Genomic DNA, 21,186 nt, shown 5'->3' on the forward strand with positions numbered 1-21,186 from the left:
GCCCAAGGGGAAAGGAGTGTGGTGAATAATCTGTTTTATGAATGCCTAAAATAAAACCTTAGCTACTCCTAACCCAACTCTGTAGTGATGTACTTGCAAAAAAGTGATTTTCTAAATGTTGTTTTGAGGTTTGGTTGTTATCTTGCAGAGAGCGGTAGCCTCCCCCCTCCTCCCCTCCTCCCCCCCCCCCCCAAAAAGCAGCATGCAGGGTCTTGGTCATGCTCTGGACATGGGTCATCATTGTTCTTCTGAGTATTACTCTGGGCTAAGCACTGAGGCAACTAAATTGAAATTAATCCTTGATAATTCTTTAAAATCAAACTTCGCTGCCAAGTTTAGGGGTTGAAACACCTCTAGCATGTTTATATATCACTTTTCTGGTTTCATCAACTCATGTGGACAGCAGTAAGAGGTGCAAGAGTGGGGATGGGTCCTGCCTGTCTCCCGTGGTGCTGAGGCCAAGCTGCAAGCTGGGGCAGTACTAATGTGTGGTTGGAGTCACTGCACTGGAGTCCCAGGCTTTGCCAAATTGAGGATACTGGGCTCTACAGATATGACACGGTGCTAAAGGGTCTACCTTGGCTATTAAATGAAAGAACTGGCCTCCTCCACTACCCAAATCTGTTGGTTTGTATTCTGTATCAGAAGAAAACAGCTGGGGTGTGTGCAGCTGATGCAGGGCAGGTTCGGGTTATATTTAGGATAAGCAGGATGCCCACTGTACATATTGATCAATTCTGAGGCATAAAGTGCTTTTGGGTGCAGCTTGCAGCTTCTCATCTGCAAATACCAGGATCAAGGTAAAGCAAAACATCTCATGGAGAATTCTGCAGTTTGTAGTCCTGACAGACGAAAACCTTTTACTGTGACAGAGACTTCCTGCTTGTACTGTAACAAGTAGGGGTTTCAGATAATGTTAATGGTGCTAATATGTTAAATGTGGGTTCCTGAAGTCCTGTAGGACATGCAGCAAGCCCCAGTGATTCAGACTGGGTGAAGTTGTCAAAGGTTGCTCTGCTCTCCAGAGCCTGGCAATAGCTCCACTGAAATGTGATGCCATTGGTTTTCAGCAAAGGTTTCTTTCTGCAGGGCTGCAAACAGAGATCAGCTGCTACTGTGTATACACAACTAGGGAGCAAATCAACCAGCACATTTAAGGAGCCTTTTTAACCCTGAGACTTTCCAAGATTTCTTCTTCACACAGGAAGTTTCCTTTATATTGTCAGATTTAGCACTTTGCTCATGTAATGAGATCAGAGCTAGGATCACTGCTGCACAGTAGAAAGACTTCCTTAAGACATTTGTCCTTGAAACTGCACCAAACTCTTGGAAGAACCCAGAACCTGTAAGTATGTATGCTATAGGCAACAATAGCACAGAGCAGTGCTGCAATCAACCGTTGTACAATATCCGATTAGCAGTGCAGGAGGGGTTATTTTCCGATGCTATGTTACGTTCATTTTCAGTTTGTTCTAAGGAAACAAATCAATTCGGGCTTCTGATACAGTGACTTTGCAGTAGATGAGCTAGTAATGTGTTTGATTTAACTATTTGTTGCTCTCGTGGGACAATGATTGTAGCCATCATCCTGTACAGAACTTATGTTTTTAGGGATTTAAAATGATTTTTGGTAGCCATTGTGCAGATAAGTTTTTCCTTTGCTTTTTGATTTTGGCAACCCCACCCTACGACAAACTATAAATAACAGGGCAAAGGGAATTAGCGCACGTTGTTCTTAGGTAGCCATAAAATATATCTGTTTTTGCAGCTTAATTTACTTGTTAGTAACATTCCAGTGTTTGGGGGTATTTTTTGTCTTAATTGAATTCTACTCAGAGCTGTCTGTTCTGTGTTTTACGGTCTTGTCTGTGTCTGTTTAAGTTACTTTGCTGGGACTGCAGTCTGGTTAAACCTGTATTTAAGCACTATTTATATTCTGAGCACATTTCTGGTAAAATAAGTGTTTGAGATTTTTTTTTTTTTAAGCCTCTAAACAGTATAGTTTTATTAGCAGTGAGCACCAGAGGAGGCACAACATGGATGAATGTCAGATGTAGACCATAGAACCAAGTCCTCTGTGCGCTAAGTCAGAGCCGAACCTGTCCGCTTTTGTGACTACAACTAATAAGAGCCCAGAGCTCCCTTTTGATAAATTTTTAATATGCAACAATCCTTATGTTTATAAGATTAATTTCTCCCAGGTTAGCCTGATTGATGGCTGGATTGTGGTTTCTTAAGAGCTTTCTCCATGAAACCCCCCAGAAGAGCTGCATTCCATTTAACTAGTGAATGTAAAAACTGGTAACCATGGATTCAGCCACCACTAACTGTCGAGAGCAATGACTTGTTGTAAACAATACAAATGAGCCAGGATAGCAGAAGCAACCAGACATGAAATGATTTTAATAGAAATTACGGTAAAGGTCATGTGATATTGTATCGGCTTGAATTCAGTGTTAAAGGGAAAGTATTTCAGATTTGCAGGTTTGATTTAAATTGTACATCTTCGGTAGCTTCACGTTTGCATGAGACCCATGGAAGGGAAAATGAAGCAGTGTTTGGAAATGCCTCTGCTTAATTGCACATTATGGCTTATACCCTGATCCTGAAAACGTATGAGTAACTTTAATCAGTGAGATTATTCACGTACTTAAAATGAGGTAGTTGTATAAGTCTTTGCAGGATCGAGGCCTTTCTAGGTAAGTTAGTAAGGGGAAAAAAAATCTAAATTGTAAGGAAATAATAACCTGTCACTAATGATAAATCATGGAAATGTGAGTTTTAGCACTGTGCGGTTTGGTTGGAAATTGTTTGCTTGTATGGATAACAGAAAAACAAGTTATATTTATCCCTTCATTTTTAAATGTTATGACTTTCATTTCTCATATCCACCATTCCTCAAATCCTCTTCCTAATTTATAGCCTCTCTCCTTTGGATAACTGGTACACTGGGGTGTCAGCTATTATAATACAGCATGATGATAGGCACATGCAGATCGCATGAGCAGTCGTGTGTCCTATCTCAAGAATTTCCATCCCTACAAAATCTTTGCTGACTCCCAGCTGTCACATGGCTGTCACTCACAAATTCTAACCATAACCAAATCCTTTTCCATGTGCATGCGCTAACCAAACCTTGCTGTGTCCCTGTGTGCACAGGCACAAATGTCCCTGCTTTAAGTGCTTTCTCTGTGTAAATTGGGCTCTCCCCCAAGCCTGCTGCATTCCACTAATATTTCTCCATTAATTTGTTCTTGGGCGCTGCTTCCCTGTCATGCCTCTGCTAACCACACGTCCTTTGTAAGAAGGAACCTGGAATAATAATAGCAGTTGGTCAGAAATGCAAACAAAAATAACTTTGTGCTTTATGTAATACAACAACTCAGATCAGTACCAATCTAAACTCACAACTTCCACCCTAAATGTCTCAAAAATTTTAACTCTTTAGTGTTCCATAGGCAAAACTGTCACCTTGCAGCATACCAAATTGACACATTTGAGTACCAAATTTTTAACACTTACATCTTATGGAAAAGCCAGGAGTAGTTCCAGACCTTTTGTGTTTTTCAATCAGAAATATTTTAAAGAATTTCTCATCAGTCTTTTACAGATGACCAGTCTCTGCCAAGCAGAGTTTGCAACTGAAGATGTGTAGGTAGATACAGGACAAGTCTTGCTTTCCCTGTTCTTCTGAGATGACTCGTTAACCTGGGTGGGTTCACTTGTGTGTGTCAGGAAGGTAAGATTTAGCTTATGCCTAGATTAACAGCAAGTCACTCACCTAATACAGACAAAAATAGACTGACATACTGGAAAAATAAATCCATTACCAACAAAACAACAAGCAACCAACTTTTCAATAAGGAGGGAAAGGAAGGTTTGGGGAAAAAAAAACAAAACAAAAAAAACATGCCAAAATGTAAACCATTTTCTGTCAGGGCAGGTCATTGAGAGGATGTTTCTGTAAATCAGACCTACAACATTATGTAGAAGGAGGACAGAAAGGGCACCATCTTAACTTTGCAAGCACAGTCTAGGAGAACTGAATGTAACTTGCTGATGAAAACAATGAGAGTTGAGACCAACATCTGAGTGACTGAGGGAAAGCACACTGGGCTGTCTACTATAGGCTTTTTATGTACCATTAATAATTCTTGCAACAGTTCAAAAACAGGTGTGGGAATGGAGAACTGGTGTGCCTGGCTGAAGAACCAGATTTCAATCTGGGAAGACAGTGAAATATTCAGGAAGGAAGGAGCATGAATGCTTCTATGGATTCATCTAACATTGGACAATAGATAGTTTTCCTTTGCTCAGAACATCTTTGGTATCTTTGCAAACAAGTCTACTTTCCTGTATTTTGCGTTTGTACAGTTACACAATTACACAGTTGATAGGTAAAGAGAGGTTTTGTATGAAAGATTATCACGATAGAAAGATATTCTATGACAAATGAAAAATGCTCACTGACATTGAAGGTTTGCAGTAAACTCCACAAAGGAGCAATCTCCAGAGAAAGAAATCCTGCCTTAGTGGTAGTCAGCCCTTAAATGAGATCTGGGAGAGGTGGAGCCAAGCTGCACTCCTTCTGGTAGCACAGTTGAATTACCTTCACCTGTGCTCCCACAGCTGACTTGTTGCTTGCCTCAGGTGGTCAATCAGAGGTTCAGGCTGTGATCAATGGTTTCCCATACAGCATCAAAAACTGATTTTATAATTTAAAACTTTGAGCAGTTAATGGATGAGCTACTAGTACTCTTTCCCCATCTGCAGGTAAGAAGAGCTGAAAGGCAAGTTCCTTCGTTCCTCTCCCAATTTGTAAAGTTCAGGTGCTGTATTGGGTATTTGCAGAAGATTTAGGCTAGAATTCTCACTGGAAGCAGAGCCTCGTAACTATGGATTTATGTACCCAGAATGGAGACCATGGTGTTTTACTTGTAGAGAAGTCTTAGTGTATACAATAAGGCAAATGTTGCAGTGCTATAGAGAGCATGCATGGTGACTAGCAGAAATACTATAAAGATAATTAGTAACAATGGCAATATCCTTTTGAAACATGATTATAATAATAATAAAAATAATAATTATTAATAATAAATTGTATTATATGATTGTAATTCTAAGCTACCAATTCAATTTAAATGGCTTTTATTGATTGGGTAGTTCTTAGATATGTAAGTATCATATAAATAGTCTTGTCAGCTAAATTCAAGTGCTGTTGAGTAAAGGCAATCTTGATGTAGATGTACTAAGTGTAAGGAATAGAGAGTAAAATGGTACCTCGATCTGCTCACACTTCTTAATTGTTGAGACTACCAGTTCTGGTAGCAGGTAAACGAGAAATAAACTGCTAATTTTTCCTCAGGTGGACTACTGGCTATCAAGAACTGGACTGAAACTACTTAATTCATGGAGCATAGCAAACCTCTTTAAATTATTAACTCTATGTGAACAGTATAGTGTTTGATATGTTTCTACTCCTTTCTAGTTTATTTCTTAGCTCATGTAAGTGAAGCTTTTTGAGAACTCGCTCAGTCTTATGAGCATTTCCTAATGTGCTTCTTCCCATGGGTATATGGGAACTGTTGAGTCACAGTCCGAACCCCTGATTGATCACCTGAGGCAAGGACTGTATCAGCCACGGGAGTACAGGTGAATGCAATTCATCTGTGCGACCAGAAGGGATGGAGCCTGGCTGCACCTCTCCTAGACCCACTGGGGAAGGATTTCTTTCTGAAGATCCACCCTTTTGGAGTTTTCCACTGCAAGCTTGAGGTGAGCGTTTCATTTTTTGGTTGTTTCTTTCCACCACAACGTTCCACCACAATAGTCTTTCTAACTATAGACCTGTAAAATACCATCGTAACTACACCACTCTTCTAACTGTACATTTGTTAGTTGTGTACATGGGTTATCAAAGACCCATGGCTTACAGGCTATAAATTTCTCTAGGTTAGCAAATGTGTTGTAGGGTCAACAGACAGGACTGTAGTCAGAATTGGCTGGATTAACTTTCCATTAACTTTCTGTGACTAGAAGGTCTTTCATTATTCGGTATTATTCTTTTGTACAAAATAAGGTCATTCTCTGTATGTTTTAGTTTTAATAAAACCAGGCTGCCACTGACCATTAGCTTTTGCATGCATAGACTCTCTTCTTTCTGGCAAAGCTTTAGGCTCGGATCCACAAAAGGATTAGGTGCCTTAAGTGGGACTTAAGTGGGATTTAGGCATTGAAAGCCCAAACCAAGATCCACAATATTCCCACTGAACTGCCATTTAACCTTAGAAGTTGCCTAGCCTATGTGAATGCCTACATTTTCAATAATCAGCTTTCCCTGATGGCCAAAGGTCTGCTTTGGATGTTCTCAAGTATTTCCATCCTGACAAGGTTGAGCCTCTCTTCTCCCATCTTTTCCCCCCATGTCCTAGCAGACTTCAGAAAAAAATTTGCTCCTCTTGCAGGACTGTGGCTCTCTGTTTGCAATGTATCTCACCTTCTCCAGTTGTGCCCTTGAAAAAAAGGCAAGTTTCTGTCAGGAGCAATCTGGGAACCTTGAAAAAGATGTCAAAACTTAGAAATATGAGTATTACTGCATAGAGCCTAAAATCTTGGAGAAGTGAGACTTCAGATGTGGCCATGGCCTTTGCTGTCACCTCTTGGCAGTCTAAGTATGTTGCTGGGCGATGACCTCTTGTGAATTTATGAGCATAAAACAAAGGAGCAGATCTCAGGTCTGAGGGTTCCATTACATTATCAAAGCATCTAAAATCTAGGTACCGAGTTGTGAAATTATCACACCTTGGTGAACCCAGGCTTGCTGTTTTGTAGTAGCAGTTTTATAGGGAAAAACTTTTTAAAACTCTCTTCTGCAAGGAATCACATGTAATCCCACCTGTCTCTGTGACAAACAGCAAATGTTCCATTTTCTGAAAGCCAGACTTGTTGGGGTGTTCCATGTGCGCACCTGGAAATAATAATTACTTTTTAAATGCCTTGAGCTGTGAGTGGAGTGATGGCTGCCTCGCTTTGTGAAGGTGAAAGCAAATAATGCGTTAGCAGCTGAGTAAGTGGTCCTGTGCCATCACTTATTTCTCAGCTGTACTCATGACATTTTGTGTGTTCTTAGCCATGTCTGCTGTTTGTTTAAATCCTGCTCAGTTCCTTGATGTATCAGTTTTCTGTAGACTTTTGTTGGAGTAGTCCCAAATGCTATCCCATTTCAAATAGATGAAACCTTATCAGCAAATAGTCTTTAATCAATAACCTTAACTCTTTCCCTTAACTCTGCATAGGCTCATTTTGACCTTTCATTTTTAAAACATGGATAGAAATATAGGTTTTTTTTTGTTTGTTTTTTTTGATGGGGTCATATGTAGGAAATTTGTCAGAATTTTTACAGAATCATCCCCTTTTCTAGCGAGAAGTTGTACAGGTACATATTTTTCTACACACTGATAGGTAAGCCTTTTTTCCCCATTGAAATTCTGGATTTTTTCTCAGGGAAGTTCCTAGCTTTCTAATTTGTCAGAGATGGTTGGAGTCTGTGCAATCTTAATGCTGTTTATTACTGCTTTTAATTTATGTATGTATGCATGCAATCCTTTAAACAACTGTATGGAGCCAAAAACATTTTTATAAAGGTATTGCCTAGAAACTATACAAGCACTCGGTCAGATGCACTCTGAAAATTGGGAAACTGCGATCAGGAGGAACCTATATATAGTGAACAAAATTAACGTCTAATAGTAATTGTTATGTGTATTGTAAAAGAACAAGTTGTGCTTATGTTTGGGTAGATAACATTTTTAGGACTGTCTAACATAATGACATCTTAATAGCTAAGAATGGTATCTATGTGTTTTTAAAATCGATATGGGGAGGTCTGTTATTTTAATGGAGAATATTTGTGTTATAAACTATTGTGCACCTTTCAGTCCACTCACTTTGCGTTTTCAGCATAGCATGCTTGAGTCGTGACATATTTATCTGAGTATTTTAATGCATGCAAACGTTAGCTTCTGGGCACGTCTTTCATAATTTCACTTGTACTTTTGAATTATTTGTCATACAATCACACTGTGGCATTTCAAGGACAGATTGATCAAGTTTGTCAGGGGCAGTCCTGTGAGTGTTTCTCTTTTGCTGTTTTACCTCCTCTACTGCTCCTGGACTTTTCTGAAGTCTTGCTATACAGAGTGACGAATCAGATATAGCATATTAAGGTGACGGATAGAAATATATTGCTGTCTGATTACAGGAAGGAGATAGCATTTTGTGTGTTAAATATATGTATATAATAAATGTATGGCTATTGTATATGACCAGCTTTAGGCATAGGAAGATCAGCAAATATTGTGTCTTTGTGGTTGCCACATCAGTTGTGTGCTTGCTAAATCCTATGCACTGCACTTTCATTTGTTGGGTTACTCACTGAGCTTTTAATTGCTTAGTTTTAGTTAAAGTTCAATTTAGTTACTCTTGTAATTAGTGGGAAAACATGGCCAGTGTTCATTTGGTAAATATTACATATGATATACATATGCACAGCACATGCAGAGGTGAAGATAACGGATCGATTCTTATGGATCCCATAGTCCCTGGCTTTTAAAAATAAATTACAGAACCTTTTAATTATTTGAGGTAATCTGGCAGAAAATTGAATCTTGGGTTTGTGTGAGAGGAAGTTTGGTCTCCCTTGTTCACCATAACTTTCTAATTCTAAAAGCAGCTTCTAGGATCCCTGATGACCTGTCAGCTGGTGTGCTTCATGTTGGTATAGGAGAAATGCTGCTTCTGAGGTGGGCTTAGATCCACCATGAAAGAAGTCTTATTTTTCAAGGCAAACAAGAAGCCTTATTTTCTAAACAAGTTGTAGGAGTAACTTGTAATGCTTATTTGCTTTGTCTCTTGTAGAAGCAGCCAAAGTGTAGGAGTTAAGTCTGTTGCTTGTCTCTTTTCAGAGATTTTTTTTTTGTTATTTTTGCTTTATGGGTACAGGTAAGAACTTGGGGTATTTGGGTGATTCTTTTTTGCCGTAATATAGAACATACTCAGTAGATTAGACTTCAACCATCCAGAGAACACTTTGAAAAGTACTAGGGACAATGTCCATAACTAAGAATTTTTTTGGTAATATATGCAGAGGTACGATGTGGCAACAATCAGATGCATCAAGGGGATAGATTTTTATATTATATATTTGAGTGAATAGGTTAAAACATATCTAGCTGATGTTGCTGGAAAATGGGGCCTCTACCTTCCCACAGAACAGATACTATTAGGATGATTAGAGTGGTGTCTTTGTCATGGGCTCATGGCTGAACTAGGATTTCTCAGGTTCATAGATGCTCCAAATGTGGTTCTCCCTGACAAATAATCAGGATTTGCATCATAGAGTATACACAATGCAGTTTTTATCAACAGCTCTTGTTCAGAAGTAAGTACCAGTTACTTTTGTATGGACTGAAATTCGGGAGTGCATGTCTTCCAATACAGCAATCCCAGGATCTGCTCCATTGCAGCACAAGTCAATGTCTTGAGACTGTCTTGTGGGCACAAGAGTCCTACTTGTTACAGATACGCTAATGGAATTGTTTTTCCATAGCAACCTAGTGTGGAGAAGGTAAGGCTGACAATAGGCTCCTGTCAAGTTGAATGTAGAACAGGAAGCTGGAAGCTCTGGTTTGTAGGAGGATGTAGTTAAGTGAGGATCTTTACATATGAAATCATTCTCCAGCTGTATGGAAAAGCATACAGGATAAAATCTTGGCTTCACTGAGATCAATGAGAATCTGAGTTGGTATCTTTGTATGTTCTGTATACTCCTTTGGTGCTCTTCTTGCTGGTGATAGAAACCTCAGTACAGACTTCAGCAGAATCCTCACCATAATGTTAGGTTTGATCTTTACAGGAAAAATGCTTGTAATGATGCTAGTAACATAACAGAATAAAAGAAAACACTGCCGAAGACAGGAGTTTTAATGCTCTCTATTTTATATTTTGACACTGTTATTTTGAGTGATACCAGCATAGGAACTGAAATGTTTGTGGGACTTTTTGCCAAGCAGGGTAAAAAAGATTGTGGTGGGTTGTTTTGTTGTTGTTGTTGTTTTTAGTCACTTTTCTCAGTGATAGGATACTGAGAATTAAGGCTGTGGGCACTATTTGAAAGGAAGACCTCAAAAGAGGAAAAACAGCAGTGCTTTATAGAACTATTAAATATTTGAACTCCTTAATAGAAAGGATCTGTAAGAAATTTCAGGCAGTTATTTCTCTTTAACAGAAATCTGTATTTGGGCTTCTGGTAGACTCCTTTATTTATAACAAAACCTTTGAATATCATTCTAAGTTGTTCAGCTACCATAAGTGATGTGATAATGAGGACAGAGTATAGGTCACGAATCTGCAAGTACGTGTGAGGAGATTGGTGGCTTAACCTACCAGGTGAAAGAAAGGTTAGTATAGCAACTGCATGAGCACTTCAAAGCATGCATCTAGTTGCTACGCTAACTTAATTATCCCTGCTATAGATATGTTTGGCAAACATATCTATAGCCCAGATACTATTACTTTGCTGTGGCAAATAGCAGAAGACTTCTGCTTGGTTGCCAGTTGACAGAAGCCTTCCTTCTCCTTCCTTGAATTACTGTTTTCAAGGACTTTCCCTGCCTCTTTGCCTATTTGATGAATAGAAACCTTTCTTCTTAACAGTAGAAAATTATCATAAGATTGAGAATGGTGTGGCCCAATGGGATAGGTGCAAAATGATGAAGCAAGTCTGGTGAGGACTTCATCCTATTTTAATCAAATACTGCCTGAGCCAACCAAAAATAAAAGTTTATCACTCATGCTGAATCACCCATATTATGGTGTCAGTGCCGTGTCTCAGCATACAGCTTGCATCCCCTGTGTAATACTACAGGGTGTTGAGCCTTCCAGCGTTGCTGATTTTTTCCACAAACAATGTGATCTGTTCCAGGATTACCAGTGCTACTCATCACATGGAAACACAAGACGATGCCCTGTTCTTTGACACTAAAATGCAGCCTGCTGTCAGCAAACTGTGGACTTTAATAGGCAGAGACGGTGGGGAACTTTTCAGCTTTTTAGTCCTTTGCTTCTGGAAAGACTGTTACACAGTGAGGTACAGTACTAAAATGTGGCCATTTTTAATACCTCTCCCTTGAGTCTTCCTGACAGATTGGGAGTGCGGAGGATGGGAGGAGGCAAAACAGGCAAGCTGAAAACAGGATGTATACAATACGTTAAAGTAGAGCAAAACTAAAATAAATGAACTCATGTGAACACAGAAGGGATTCTGTTTTAGGGCCATTCTTAACTTCTGCTTTAGATTGCTTGTAGTGAAAATCACCAGCTAAAATAGATGTTATTTATGTCTTCTTTGAACTGAATTTACACAAACTTAACTCATTAGCCAGTAGGTATAATTGATAAAAAGAATTGATAAAAATAAAAAGAACACACAATAATCACAGAATGACCCGGGTTGGAAGGGACCTCAAGGATCATGAAGTTCCAACCCCCCTGCCTGGCAGGGCCACCAAACATACACCTTTACTAGATCAGGTTGCCCAGGGCCCCATCCAACTTGGCCTTGAACACCTTCAAGGACGGGGCATCCACAACATCCCTGGGCAGCCTGTTCCAGGACCTCACCACTCTCCTGGTAAAGAACTTCCCCCTAACATCCAACCTAAATCTTCCCTCTTTCAACGTAAAACCATTTCCCCTTGTCCTGCTATTATCAGCCTTTTCAAAGAGTTTACTCCCCTCCTGATTATAGATTCCCTTCAGGTATTGAAAGGCTGCAATGAGGTCACCCCGCAGCCTTCTTTTTTCCAGGCTGAACAAGCCCAACTCCCTTAACCTGTCTTCATAGGGGAGGTGCTCCAACCCCCTGATCATCTTTGTAGCCCTCCTCTGGACCCTTTCCAACAGTTCTCTGTCTTTCTTGTGCTGAGGGCTCCATACCTGGACACAGTACTCCAGACGGGGCCTCACAAGAGCAGAGTAGAGAGGGATAGTCACCTCTGTATCCTTGCTGGCCACCCCTCAACAAGTTTTGGTAGAGTGTTTTTTTTTTTTGTTTTTTTTTTTCCTGAACAGTACTATTATTATTGAAAACCTTAAATATATACAAATAGAGAGCTTTGGCATGCATTCTTTTTCACACACAGTTTATTTCTGTTAGTTTTCTTGTTCAGAAGCCCATAGGTACTGATGCATGCTGAATATCATTTGTTCAACAATGCTTTAAAAATCAGAAATGTAGTCCTGAGTCTGATGCCTTATAGAAATAAATCTAGAACTTAACTGCTCTTTTAAGGAGTTATGTGTATTTCCTTTCTTAGAGCATGGTTCAAAACTTGTTTGACTGAGCAGTTTTCTGATTTGAGAATGCAGATGAATGTTTTATTATGTTTTATTGGTTTGCACTGCACTCAGTACTGATTTTTGACAGCTTATAGTGGAGGTAAAACTTAGCTTTTCATATTTATTTATTTGTTTGTTTGTTCTGTTTTGGTCATTTGAGTTTTGTAAGGAAACTCTGCTTCTGTGATGATTTCTGCAAGCTTGTCCTTTTGGAGAAAGAGTACTCTGACTTTTGCCTGTTTCTAACACACTTTTCATAGTTTTCTGTTCACTTTTGTATAAAGAATATGTTTATCATCAACAAAAGTCACTTTCATTTTATGTGTTGATGATTGGCAATCTATTTATTCTTTATATGTGAAGGAAGAGGCGTGTCTGGTTTGCTCATTGTCTGTTTTCTTACTGTAGCAGAAAGGGGGATTGCATCTTATGAGTGGAATTTCTTGTAGGTATAAATAGAGCAACATAGGTGCATTGTGAATTATTATTTTTGAAGACAGTTATTAAAACAAGGCTTTAAAAGCAGTAAATGCAGAGAAAATTAAGGAAAAACAATTCCTTTGCATGTCTGCATCTTTCTGTGGCAACTATAGGTGGTGTGTACCTGAAGGTAGAGATGTAGTCTAATGAAAAGAGCAGGTACTTAAGAGTCAGGAGCAGTGGGCTGCGTTCTGGCTCTTACCCTGTCTGCACGCCTCTGTAAAATGTTCTGAGACTTCTGGATGAAAAGCGTTACAAAAGAGCTAAGTGTTATTTAAGCCTGCTTAGTTAGACAGTGGGCTTTAGTCTGCATTATTTTTTGGTTTATGTGTTACATGAATAGAGTGCAAAGCAGCTAGGAGAGCCTTTTGTTCTTGCACACTGGCTCTTTCCTTTGGCCTCAATTTTTCTGGCTTAATCACATGTTCTTGAGTGGTAAGGCATGCAGCAGCTATTTGTACCATAAGGAGGTGCTTAAATAGCAAGGATACTGAGCTATGAACAAATTAGGTTGTGGGCACTTCTGGAAGAATGCTGGCTTAGTGTGAAAGTGTGAGGAGAGAATGGGTGCATGCTGTCTTATGGCTGTTCATGGAACTGGTACTTCAGTGTCCTGTGACATAACATTCTTCTGATTCCTTCTGCTGAAAGACTACTTTTGTCCTCTCCAGACTGTGACAGGAGATGATTAGTCTAGTAGATTCAGAGCCCTGTCCATGGCAGACCAGAACCTATTGCTTTATTAGTGTATGTGTTGCTTGAAACTATAACCTTTAGTGAAGACTTCCAAGCAATTGCCATCATAGAAGGATCTCTGGTTGCGCAATGTAATGTCTGCATCAGACCCCCTCTTCTCTGTTGGCTGTCTGTAGAAGGCACATTTGGCACTTCAGGCAGTGCATGCTGTCCAGATGCTTGTTTTACCTTCTCCTCTTGGCTCAGTATGGCAGGCTGGGTTTCTCTGCACTGGTACAAAGAGGTTTGCTTAGTGCACAGTGTTGCTGGGGACCCTGTGCTTGGAAAAAAAAAAAAAAAAAAAAGTCTGTAACTGCAAGTGAAGAGTTCTAAACATAGATTGCTAATCTGGAAAAATTGTGTGTTTTGTGTTAGAGGAAGTCTCTGAGCCACAAATAGATGAGTGGTGTGGGGGAATTGTCACTATATGTCTGCCCTATGATCTTCATTGGGTATCTGCTCTGCTATCCCAAACCATCCAGAAAGCTTAAATGGACTTTCAGTGGTCCAGCAGAACACAGATGACCCTGAGTATGCAGGTGTGTGTGCGTACTTGTGTTCAGCTGAGTAGACTTTGGAATATGTATGGAACAAACAATAGTGGGGACATTGACTACTCATCTTCATAATCTCCTTTTTGACAGCTTCTGCAGAGGCAGTGTTTTGTAGTAGTATGAAAATACTGTTGATTGTTCCATGTTTGAGATTCAAGAAAATTCAACATGCTTATTTATCTTTTGTTGCTTTTAGTCTGCTTCTGCTGGGAGAACTTAAACCAAATTAGAAATGGGTTAGAATTACAGAACTTCATGTTTGCCCAAATGTTATTATTTATTTTTTTTTTCCAATATCATTATTACTTTGTTTAATTCACTTGTTGACTGGTTGACAGATGTAAGGATAAGACTAAACCTGATGCAAGATAAATAGTCTCCTGTAGCACCAAAAATTGAGACTGGATGCTTGCACTGCTTAAGTCTTGCAGAATGGAGGTGATATTTCAAGTGTGGAACACAAATGTGTCCCATTAGAGAATAAAAGAATATTATGTTATCCTTCAACAGAAAGAATTCACCTACTCATTTTAAGGAGTGGTTCCACCTCTGAATCCTAGGAGCTTCTCCAAAATGCTATTTAGTTAATTTGCAAACAGAATTGTCTCCAAAACATCTTTGTCTAGGGTTTCCACAATGTCTATAAATGCTTGATGCATGATGGATATTTTTTATCAAGCACCTGCTTTCTTTGCTGAGCTCAGTTATGCAGCAAGGTTGTTTTTACAGTACTAAGAAGTGAGCAATATATTCCATATGCCACCAAGCTTTGTAAAGAATCCTACTGGTGACAATTTCACAGCTGCTGAGAAATAGGCCAAACCTCCCCATAAAAAGACAGTAAGGAGAAGAATGTCTGTTCCATTGGGACTGACCACAAGTCCTCCCCAGCTTCTTCCCTCTTGAAGGGAAATTCTCACACTTCCAAAGTATTTAACAACAGATGGTGGCAGAAACCAATTTCCATTACAAACCCATTTGGTCAGGAAGTATCAAAAAATGTTTTGGAATTGTGGAAATCAATTCTTGGCTACTGGAATATCAATGAGAATTGAGAAACAAAGCAACCGCTGAATGAACTTCAGAGCCTGTTTGGTCCTGAAAGTAACGGTTATGATAAAACATTCTAGAAATTAAATGTATGTGGAGGCGAGGCTAGACTTCAGAAGTGCTACAAGTATTATAATGGTTATTAAATAAACAAACAAACAAAAAACAAGCTCTTAATTTCTGGGCACTGATTGCTTGACCAACAACCAAGAAAGAAGCCTTCAAAATATACAGAATGACCTCCAGCTGAGACAAAGCTTAATATAGCTCTTATTGGCTTAGTCAGGTGGAACCTTCCCTTTTGGCTCAGACGATTTGCTGCCCACAGACCATGAAAATCCCAGGGCTCTGGTAACACACAGGGACACAAAATTACTGCGGACACAGCCTAGGCCACTCTAGGGATTGGTTACAGCTAGTAAGTTACGTGTGTCTGCAAGTTGCTGGACACAGCGGGTTCCTCTCTCTGGCGATGTCTGTGGCTGACCAAATGTGTCCTTTTGGAGAGGGTTCTGAAAATATAACGTGCTTCCTTTTAGATGTGTACCATAGATGAGTCTGTCTGTGCCATAACTCTTCAAAATAAACAGCAACATGTTTTTCCCTCCAGCATTTCTATTGCAAGTCTTAGATGTTCGCATATCTCCGTATGTTGAAAATGGTTTGATAGAACTTCCCATAGATGTGGGACATAAATGGTACTTACTGAGCTATCTTTTTTAATGTATTCTGTTAGAAATGTATACCAAATTATACGGTAATGTCATGTCACCAGAAACACAGAGCAGATGGAAGTATCTTTCCACATATTGACTCATGTTACTCTGATGAAAGGAATTTGTTTCTCCCCTTCTGTCAAGCCTGCTAGCCTCTGGCAAAGGATACAACCCTCAGCAAGAAGAACTTTACCAATAATGTTCAAGTGACCATCTGATTTAAATATATTAACATTGGCCACAATTGTTTGAAGGAGCTGATCCTATCTGTAGAGTTCGTGTAACAGGGCTAAAAACAAACAACGCTGTTGTGGGCTGAGGAGTCTGCTGGGAATTAACCCCTAAGGAAGTAAGTTATCAGCTTGTGTAAGGAAACCACACCAGCTTCCAGGACCTAATATCTTGATGTCTTGGGCCCTTTGGAAACTAATTAATAAAACAACAAGCAAAAATAAAAAAAAATAGAAAATGGTGCTAGGTATCTGTATTTTCTATGTCTTTTATATCAAAAAGTGCTATGCATCAACCTGGGTTTTAAGTTGTATATTTTAGCTACCAAAACCATGGATTGCAAACTGATAGTGAAATCTTGACTAATGCAGTATGTATAGATTTGCCGTGAGCAACTAAAAAGCCGCTTCCCTTTGCATTTCTGTTTGTTGTGTGTGGCATTTGCCTTGATGAGAATGCAGTTCTCTGATTGAAAGCATGTGAAACGGAACTCAAAAGAGAGCCAGGGTAATCAGTAACTGACTCACCTTCTGGATGTGACAAGTAATGAACCAGTCTAAACTTGCCTGGAGCTTTCTTTGGGACAATACCCATAGGGGAAACCCTCATACGCTCAAGTGAAGCGTTATCAAATGGGCCCTCAATTTTCCCCAAATGCGAGCTCTTTTCTGCCTTGTCTCTAACCACCTGAGGACATATAACTGCTGATCTCAGCATCTTAGCCAACATTTGCATCTTGGGGCTTGAGTACAAGACACTCAAATCCCCAACACAGCCTTTTTTACGAAAATTACATATGCTTTTTGTTTGTTTCTTTTTCCTGCTTGCCTGTTCCCACAACCCGGGAAACATTTCATCTGCCCTCACTGGGATTTTCAGGTTTGCAAACCTCTTTAACCAGCATTTGGCTCTTTCCACTTTCTTACTTTGATTTGGATGAGTGCCTGAAGCACCTGCTAATGGCCTGAAGCATTCAAGCCGAAATTTGCAGTTCGTGTACCACACACGCTCAGACTGTTAGCACCTGCCTTCTGGAGCACCTGCTATGCTATGTGGGCATGAGTTTGTGCTTTACAAAAACACCTCTCTTTGGTTTTGTCCTGCTGTTGCCCATTCTCTGTCCATGCCATACCCTGGTATTCAGCTTTTCCTTCAAGGTAGTGTCAGTTTTGGTGTAGTCGTTGTAATGCTTCAGTGAAGAACATCTAGGTTTCCCTGGGTACAAAGAAACCAGGCAAGATACGAAGGTAAAGCAGTCATTGTAGTGACCGTGTTTCATTGTGCCATTTCAGAATGGACTTCACTATTTATTTATTTATTTATTTATTTTTTAAAGAAAAAAGGTTTTACTGTTTACTGGGAAATGTTGAACTTTGAATGCTGGTTAAAATGACTGTGTTGAGCAGTGACGGTTGGAAACAAAGCTTAAATGGAAACTCAGTATTCAGGATATGTGGGAAAAAGCCTTTGCGCTTTACAGGGGACCAAAAGAAGCCTGAGAACATTCTGTCCTTTCTCCTGCTCCTGCTGCACTTTGACGGTGTTTTACAGTTTTTCATATAGATACTTCTGATGCATAAATATAGGGAAGGCTTTTAGATTTAGCTCTACATGCTGCATTTCTTGAGAAAATCCTCCTCCCTGGCAAGGGAAAAGCCTTATGGAAGATCAAAAGTACAGGGTATTAGAAGCAATGTCTTCCAAAAGGCCTTTTATTTTGATTTAGCCTTCAGAAGAATTAGCTTTTCCCAGAGTTTTGGTTGTCTGTTCTGAGGTTAAGATTTGGATTGACCTTCTTTTTCCAAAAAGGTGATTATTTTCTCCATTAGAATCACAATACTAACAGTTGTAAAGGGAGTCTAAGTAGGGGCAAGGTATTTCCTCCTAGGTTACCTATGGTCTCTTTTCAAGAAGGAACATAATTCCCTCTACCATGTTGTGTGCTTGATCATGTCCTCCATCTCCTTTCCTTGCTAGCACCATGCACAGTTTCTCATAGGAGGCTGTGAAGAGTTTCCCTATGTCCTTGTGTTGTAAACTTGTGCTTCTCTCCAGCAGTGGCATCTGTTCCTGCAGAACTGGAAAGGACTGATCTTTCCTCCTGGCTTTCATTGGGTTGCCTCAAAATAACTCTAATTAATTTTGTGGAAAGGAGAGTTTACTTTGCTCCCATGATGGGACTGCTCTTTGTGCAGATCTCTTGCATGCTATATTTAGGTATGTTTTTGGAACGCCATGTGACCCGAATCAGATAACTTCTGAACTACTAATCACGTCTTTGACACTGACTCCCTCTGTGGCTTTGGGGTATTTTATGGCTTTCTTATATCCACAATGAAAACAGAAGTGCTCATCTACTTTGTAGAAGTTGTTGACAGTGATAACAGATACTTAAGACATTGTTTTAAATATTATATTATTTCTATTATAATGGTATTATTTTTGTTTCTTAAATGTTTAATTTCAGAAAATAATTTTCTGCTATTGTAGTATTTCTTAATGGATCCGTCTCACTATTTCCAAGCAAACAAAAAATTCTTATGTTTGTAGATGGAGGTAGGGCAGAGAGAGAAAAAAGTGTTCTTATTTCCTGCCCCACACAACCTTTCTTCTTTTGTTTTTTAGTTGACTGATGGAACTAGATAAAAAGCTCAGGCCTATGACCTGAAATGTTTCCCGTCGTGTTAGCTGTGTCCCTTTATTTAAGAGGGGAAGTTAGATATCTGCTTGTTTTTTGTTTTTTTTTTTCTTTCCCTGATTCTTTGAGTTATACAGCCAGACTTGTAACTTGTCATCATCCCTTGTTCAGGGCTGCTGGAGTGGGGGCAGCATTGTCTCCACGTCCAGAGTGGTGTGGGTCTGGAGCCCTGTAATATACCGTGGGACACTGTCTTTTTGTTGCTCATGTCCACAGTTGCTATTTCCTGTCTTGGCTACTTCTGCAGGGAGCTTAGTATTGGCGTTTCTTTAGGCTTCAATTTTTTTTTTTTTTTTTGGTCCTGAATTCCTTAAAGCCTTTTGATAAGCAATTGGATCAGTAGGTCTTTTTAGTCTTCATTAGTTGTGCAGGAGTTTGGTTTGACCATTTTGTCTGTCAGATAAAGAATGGGATAAACTGTGGGGATACTTCTCATCCTTTAGGAAGCAGAGGACAAAGAAGAATAGAATCCTTCATTATTGCAAAGCAGATTTATGAAGTCTAATTATGAGTAATAGCATTTCTTTTTCTCTCTTTTTTCTCTAAAGAAACTCTCCCTCAAAATGAAACCCTTTGTCCAAGTGCTTACTCCTTCCCTCCTACTAGTAATAAAAAGTAAAATAATATGTACAATACAAATCAGCTTTGAGGAAAAAGCAGATAATGAAATATCTGCCAAAGACGCTGCAATATGTGTCTGTCAGAGGAAAAAACATTCTTATATCTGAATCTCTGAAATGTAACTGCACCAGGCTACTTGGGGAAAATTTGTTTGAAGATGTATTACGTTCCACGATCAAATGGAAAAAATGGCACCTGTCATCATATTTAGAAAACAGCTGGGTAACATGGCGAAGTGCCACAGTCTCTTTTCACATGGCCTTTATGCTGAAACCATCCAAGCTCCATTCTCAGCAACTGGAGAAACCCTGTGCCTTTAAATGGTTACAGAAACATCTACTTAGGGGCCAGCTCTTATTGCAGCAAAGCCTGCTTCTGATGCTTCTAATTAGCAGTTAATGGATTATACTTTACTTTTATAACCCGCCCAGCAGGCACTCTTCTATAGTATTTTTCAGCTATTTTTGGTAGAAGACACATGCATTTGTGCTGCTCTTCATGCTGTCATTTTAGTCACACAGAAAATATTTAGAATAAATATCTATCTGAGACTATTTTAACACTCAAATGCTTAATTCAAGTCCAGTTAAGCATTTCCTAACTGTATATGTATATATATGTAATGTCTTAAGAAAAAAATAACTCCAAAAAACCTGTAACATTCTAATTGCAGTGTCTAATCTAGAATTGGATGCTAACTCTCATAAATAGATACATATTGCTAATTATAATATGCATATACCCCCATGAAAAGCCTAGGTTTGTAAAATCTGCAAGCACAGTTCTAATATAAATTCATTTTGGGGAAAAAAATCATCCTACTGAATGCAGGATTGTTTGAGAGTTAGATGGGCTTGTGGGAAATAATGGTTTTTATACAAAATTGAATTTAAAATTTTGTATAATTTTAATAATAAATAAATAATTTAATAAATTATTAAATAATATTTAAATATTTTTAAGATTTATGAACTTTAATAATAAATAAATAAATAAATAAACATTGCTGATATTTGAAAGATCTGCTATGGTGTATGTGCATACACATATGCTTGTACAAAATATATATAGTATATATATTAGTATGCATTCAAATCTGTGTGTGTCCACATATAACTGCATTTAATGTGAAAGATTATCGTATTTCACATGAGAGATTAATTCTGGTACCTGTTTCAAGCAGGACATCAAAATCACTGATGTGCCTGTGATCTTGATCTCCTGGTTGGGGGACTTCCAGCAGAGCAAAGGTCTACCACGGGTTAGTGGGCAGGAGGGGGAGCTCTCACTGCACCAGCCAGGGAAGGGGAGGACGAGTCACCCAAGGAGAGAAAAAGGAGAGAGACCACCAGCTGCTCTCAGGAGCAGGGGTGATATGCCCTCACCCTTTGGCACCTGCTCTGGTCTCTTCACCAAAATGGAGAACTGGGCTTCTTCGTCTCTTATGCCAATAACAAACAAAACGCAAACAAGTGTATGTGGGAGGGGGGGAGGTGTTTCAAATGGTAATTATTTCTGGTTATATCCCATGGCTTAATGCATGGGAGTGCAGATTGCAAAGCTCCCTGTGTTAAATGCATGCTTTTATTTTCATCCTGATGCAGCATTGCACTTGTGAACTGTAAGCTTGGCACTAACAAGTAAGGTCATGCGGAAGGTTACAAACCTTCAGTTTGAAGTTGAGATGCAAAACACTATCCAGAAA

General features: G+C 39.2%; 1 protein-coding gene across 6 annotated transcripts in view; it reads left to right on the forward strand.

Moving 5' to 3' along the window:
- Positions 1–21,186, forward strand: part of ESRRG (estrogen related receptor gamma) — a 374,311-nt gene that overhangs the window by 24,302 nt on the left and 328,823 nt on the right. The window contains exon 1 of one of the 6 annotated variants that reach the window (XM_032443887.1): positions 1,080–1,345. The exons of 4 other annotated variants lie outside the window; for them this stretch is intronic. In XM_032443887.1, coding sequence (XP_032299778.1) covers positions 1,248–1,345 — 98 coding nt within the window. In that variant the 5' untranslated portion in view covers positions 1,080–1,247. Of the gene's footprint in view, positions 1–1,079; positions 1,346–21,186 lie in introns of those variants that run through there. One more of the 6 variants, XM_015857190.2, reaches the window with a different exon arrangement.

Source organism: Coturnix japonica, chromosome 3 (assembly GCF_001577835.2).
Source record: "Coturnix japonica isolate 7356 chromosome 3, Coturnix japonica 2.1, whole genome shotgun sequence".
NCBI lineage: Eukaryota > Metazoa > Chordata > Aves > Galliformes > Phasianidae > Coturnix > Coturnix japonica.